Source organism: Cupressus sempervirens, chromosome 9 (assembly GCF_028749045.1).
Source record: "Cupressus sempervirens isolate cs-2001-9-10 chromosome 9, ASM2874904v1, whole genome shotgun sequence".
NCBI lineage: Eukaryota > Viridiplantae > Streptophyta > Pinopsida > Cupressales > Cupressaceae > Cupressus > Cupressus sempervirens.
The window spans coordinates 159,156,303-159,162,213 of NC_143126.1; the positions used below are offsets into that span (position 1 = coordinate 159,156,303).

Genomic DNA, 5,911 nt, shown 5'->3' on the forward strand with positions numbered 1-5,911 from the left:
TTTAAAAGAAATATGAGATCTCCATATTCTTTTATCTAGATCCTATGATTATCTTCACCTTTATTTGAAAATACTTTTGGAATTCCCATTTTATTTTACCAATATGTCATTTTCTAGTAATGGAAAATAATAATTGTTATATAATTAAAAAACCCATAAAAAAAAAATACAGGGAGAAGAGTCAATGTTCAACCAGTGTGTCGAAACCACGATTCACCTAAGCTGGGATAACTTCAAGTCGTATATCCAAAAGCTTGGCCAACATACAGAACCAGCTGTCAACAAATTAAACCATCTCCATTGTATGAGATAAATATATAAATGGTTAAGAACCAAACTACGAAGCTAACAAGAAACTAGACAACAAGAGATAATTGTGCTTTTTTCAAGTGTGAAGAAATCACCGCTCTATTAGCGAAGATGTCGGTGGGGTTAAAACCTGGAAAGATCCAGGTAGCCACTGAGGATTATATAATCTATCCGCTATAATCTGCTGAGGTGCTGACCCTCTCATGGTGATCATGACTACGACCCTCGCGAGTTAAATACAATCCGAAACAACACAACCCAGTTATCTCTTCGAGTGGAGAGCATTAACACAGACATCCATGCAGGGATGCAGCACAGTGTACGGGAATAAAAGGTACAGTGAACTTTAAATATTGTGGAATGGGCTTTATCTATTACGTGTACGGATGAGGATCGAACACGGTACATCTCACCTCCCCAAGAGAGAAAAAATGCATTCTTGGTAAAGAACACTAGATCTGTCTAGCGGATGACAAAAACGCCCTAAGAAATCTAGCAAAAGATCCCTCTTCTTACAGGCACCCATATCAGCTGGAAACAGATTGGCTTTTGCTAGATTCATGTATAGTCTAGTTAGCCATCTTCACACTCAGTAGGCTGGATTTCTTCATTGGATATGGGGCTACAAGTCACATTTTGTAAAACATGGTTGTAAGGCTTGTTGGAGTCAGCCACTCTTGTTCTCAAACAAGCTTCAAGGCGTGTTGGTAATGGTGATGATGAAGTATGGAATAGGACACAAGAAAAAGGGTGTAGTGGACATAGATTCTGAGCACAGGGTGGGGTGGGGCAGGACTCTGAACATGGGTTCACCTCTGAGGCGTTATATGCTTGCCGCCGTATTGGTTTTGCAGATCATAATACTTGTAATTGTGAGGGCTTTGCCAGTACCATTCCCCTGGTTACCTCCTTGTCCTGTGCCAGCATCAGATGTTTCTGCCACTCTGGGTACTGCAGCATTAAAAGTTACTGCAAGTGGGGATGATGATAGAGAAGCTTCAAAGGCTTCCAAGGATGATGCGGCGGCATCCGGTGTTGTAGTTGCTAAATCAGTTGAATCCGATGTTTCGAATGTTGAAAATGCTAGCTGCGAGTTAGGTCTTGTGTATGTGTATGATTTGCCTCCTGTTTTCAATGTCGATTTGCTGAGAAATTGCTCTAGTTTGAGTCCATGGGCCTCCTTTTGCCCTGCCATTGTGAATTTTGGCTATGGGGATGTGATCGGGAGACCAAAGTTGCAAGCGGAGGAGAGAGGGGCGTGGTATAAGACTGATCAGTTTACCGGGGAGATGATTTTCCATAAAAAGCTGATGGAGCATCCATGTGTCACAGATGAGCCTCATTTGGCCAGGGCATTCTATGTGCCCTTCTATGTTGGTTTGGCTGTGGGAAGGTACTTGTGGAGGGAGTACCCCGCTGAGGTCAGGGACCGCGATGGGAAAATGATGCTTGAGTGGTTGCAGGGGCAGGAGTATTGGAAGCGTAATTCAGGCATGGATCACTTTATGATGGTGGGGAGGATCACCTGGGATTTTAGGTAAGGCCGACTTTCACGACAGGCATTTGAAATTTCTGGGATCTTCATTAATGACTTTAGATTAGGAATCTACAATATCTTTTCAGTTTTTACTCAAATTTTTATAGTGAATCTTCATTTGTAGTTCAAGGAAACCCTACAGTTTTGAAGATATGTTTGGATGCCTAATTCTATTTATTTAGCGGATTAAAGACCTTGGCCTAATCACTTTAGATCCTTGGCCTTAGAAATGTCCAGATTCTTCGTTTCTTTTATTGATTTTTATACAAATTTTCTAAATGTCGATGCATTGTGATTAAAAGAGTGAGTCCTCATTTACGGTTTAGCAATGCTGAAATATTTGATTGAACTATGCCTTTTAGAAGTTAAGAGATACGATGCCCAGTTCTCAAATTTTTAGCTCAGCAGAAGTTCACAAGATTTTTTGAGGTTAATATAAGAATTTATACGAATTGTTATGAGGAGTTGACAATTCTCACTCCCTCTTTGTCAAAAAAAATTCCACGGGTGTTTTTTCGGAAGTGATTTTGAACAAAAATGTCAAATAACAAATATCAACCACTGAACATTTTTCATAATTTAAAATTTTAAGCAGATCCAAGGATATGGGTTTTCTAGTTTCTTTAGGGTTTTACATGTTTTGTCTTTCATTGCTGACAAAATCTCAAACTTACTTTGCAATTGGCGAATGGCTTGTAAAGTAATTGAAGAAAATGATCAGTTGATGAACACTAACCAAAATTCCCAATTTGCAGGAGATCCAAAGATGAAGATTGGGGGAGTAGTTTCATGTACATGCCAGGGATTAAGAACGTCACAAGGCTGCTGATAGAGAGAAACCCTTGGGATGACAAGGAGATGGGAGTCCCATATCCAACTGCTTTTCATCCAAGAAATGCTGAGGATGTGCTGAGGTGGCAGGCTCATCTCAGAAATATTCAGAGGACCAAACTGTTCTCTTTTGCTGGGGCAAGCAGGAAATACATACCCAATGATTTCAGGGGAATTCTGTTGGACCAGTGTAGGAAGTCAATGAATTGTAGATCCCTCGATTGTTCAGGAACCCGATGTATCAATGACTCCATGGCTTCCGTTCATTTGTTTCTGGATTCAACATTCTGTCTGCAACCGAGGGGTGACAGCTTTACGCGGAGGTCAATCTTTGATTGTCTAATAGCAGGGTCGATTCCTGTATTTTTCTGGCACAGGAGTGCATATTGGCAATATAAGTGGCACCTCCCTTCCAATTTCAGTAGCTATTCCGTTTTCATTTCGAAGCATGATATTAGAAATGGTACCCAAATAGAAGAGGTTCTTAAGGGAATACCTGATGCAGAAGTTCAGAGGCTGAGGGAAACTGTTATAAGCTCTATACCTAGATATGTGTACTCTGCACCCGGGCACCGGTTAAAGGGTATGAAAGATGCTGTAGACACTGCTATTGATGGGGTTCTGAATAGGGTCAAGTCACTGGGTTTAGCACATATGTAGTGTTTTAGACTTTTGGTGAATATTAGGTTATTTGTACATATAATGCTTCTTAGGTAATTCCATATTACTCTAATTAGAGTGACATCTCTCAGGTGTTTGGTTCTTTAGGGACTTGAATCTATATGATTTGAGCCCAAGATTCACAATTTCCACTGAAATTAATAGGTTCTATTTTTTTGTCAGATTAAAAGAATTGTAGGATTGCCATTTATTGCTGAGGAGCATAATTCTTTGTGACAATTATTACAATAAAAGGCCTCTCAAGGCCCATTCTTAGCCATCAAAACACACGAGCGAAATGAACTTGGACTGTTGTTCAAACTGTTATTTGAATCATGGTTTTAGTTCTATATCTTTTGTTATTGGTTTCCTTTCAGCCCTCTTTAGTTAACTGTTATTGTAGTTTGAGTTCCATTATTGTGCATACGAGTCCCATGGATCCAATCTGGTTCAATAAATATTATTTCTTTTCTTTGTTCTAGGAAACAACCAATTTATTTGAATTTGCTTTCTGAGGTTTGCTAGACACCCTTGTCTTCTGTAACGTGGATTCTTTCCTGTTTAATTAAAGTCTTGCAGGTGTGCCATGGATCCAGGTTCAGATTGATTTCTTTTCTTTTCCAAGGTGGAACCACTACTGCCAACATTGTTCTCGCTTTCTGGTGAAGTAATAGTTCACTTATTAACTGAAAACATGCCTTCTTAAATTGAGAGATCAGAAGCCCCAAATCTTAAGCATAAAAGGTAATATGTATTTCAGTACAAAATCACGTAAGAATGCATTACAATAGGCAACCATGTTTTGGATGCCTGAATGTGGCTATTGATACATAACCTGTTGTGCATATGGATTGCATTTATTGATAGTTGGTACAGTAGTTATTGTTCAAGTTTGCTTAGCAGATGACAAAAACCAACTAAAACCATCATTTAGAACTGTGTTTCAAGAACAGTGACTCAAGAATTGGAACAGGTATTTAAAAAACTTTGTAAAACTAGCATCTGAAGCTGAAAATGATGGGAAATCGAATACTCTTAGAAATGGTTTAGCTTAGTTTTTTCTGGAACTCCAATATTCAAAACAGTATTGAATTTTTTTGGAAAGTTGAGTTCCAGTGCCAAAGCCTTTCTGGAACTCTTGTTAAAATGTGTAAAGTTTTATAAATGTGTCTGAATCTGCTAGAAGAAATTCTCAATCATCCTTTTTGTAAGGAGATTACAATGACTTCCAATGGGGGCAAAAGGGATGGTGCAAATGCAGTTTTGGTCTCTTGATTCTAGGAGTGTCGAATGGGGATGAAGACGGTGGTTTGAATGGCATTCTGGTCTCTTGATTGCTTGTGTCTTTTTTTAATTTAATGTCAAGGCAAGAATACTAATTGAGTCAAATACTCAGGCTTACAATATATGTCAAAGAGTTCTATTAGTCAAAAGCTTCGAGGTGGTCTTTGTAAATTCAGAATGGTTCATTGTGTCAACTTTTATCACCCACGATCGATCAGGATGAATGAATGAAAGATTTTAATGATTTCCGCAAGACCAAGCAGTCCAAGGGAACAAGAGCCACATCCTTAAGTTATTGTCAAACTTATTGTCGGCAAGTTATTGTCTTGACCAAGAATCTAGCCATCTTGCTGATCTTTGTCAACTTTTAAGTTGTTTTCATATGGAATGGAAACTGAAATGTTGAAATGAAAACATCCACAGCTATGACTAGAGATCATGATAACTTACATGGAGTCGAAAACTATCCTTTCTCTTGTTATCATAGTATTCTGTAATCTACTGTAATAGATTACAGAAGTTCAGTAAATAAGAGCCTCATAATAAGAGCCTCATTGGTTGTCTGAAATCAAAGATCATTTTATGGAATATGCATCATGTGTCATAACTGCAAAATTTCTAGCAGCACGAGAAATCCAAGCCTGGCAATATTCCCACATAATCACAGTGGCCTCTATTTGTATTAGTAAACATAATCACATCTAGTTTATATGCAACAGAAGTGTTTTGAATTGCAAAGCTTCCAGTACAAAACTATGTACGGTATTCTGAACAATATTACACAGTTTTCTGTCAAAACAATTGCATATCATCAAGTTAGATTGTGGAAATATATTGTCTTTAATTAATATCTTTTGTGGGAGGGAGGTTTTCTACAAGTCTAAGCTCTTGCTCTTTGAAAAGCTGAGAAACAGGGATTTAAAGAAGATTGCAGGCCTAGCTCGCCTAAAAAGATGTCAAAATTTTCAAAAAAGCTACACAATTTTCTGCCAGAACCATTACATGATCTATGTTAATATAATCTATTTATCTGATGTCTTTCATGAGAGAGATTTGCTTTAAAAAGCTGAGGATCAGGGTTATAAAAAAGATTGAATTCCCAACTTTCCTAGAAAATTAATGATAATTCCAAGGTGATTTATTACAGAAAACTACACTGTTTTCTGTTTAAGGCATTCCAATTATTTATCTGGATTGTGGAATTATAATTATTAATGTCTAAAAAAGGATTTTGGCACCTGCAGTCGTTTTAATTTCTCCATGAGGTCAACATTGACATCATCTATGTCT

General features: G+C 37.9%; 1 protein-coding gene across 1 annotated transcript; it reads left to right on the top strand.

Annotated features, from left to right (window-relative positions):
* Positions 1-347: 347 nt before the first annotated feature.
* LOC149538000 (xyloglucan galactosyltransferase XLT2-like) lies at positions 348-3,687 on the top strand. Its single transcript, XM_089799392.1, has 2 exons — positions 348-1,846; positions 2,602-3,687. The coding sequence occupies exons 1-2, from the start codon at positions 1,020-1,022 to the stop codon at positions 3,335-3,337; spliced, it is 1,563 nt and encodes a 520-aa protein (XP_089655518.1). The 5' UTR covers positions 348-1,019; the 3' UTR covers positions 3,338-3,687.
* Positions 3,688-5,911: the final 2,224 nt, after the last annotated feature.

Bases quoted from the DNA above. Each gene is read 5' to 3' on its own strand.
- LOC149538000 (XM_089799392.1), top strand. From the start codon at position 1,020: ATGGTGATGATGAAGTATGGAATAGGACACAAGAAAAAGGGTGTAGTG. The intron at 1,847-2,601 runs GTAAGGCCGACT...CCCAATTTGCAG, and splicing joins AGGATCACCTGGGATTTTAG to GAGATCCAAAGATGAAGATT.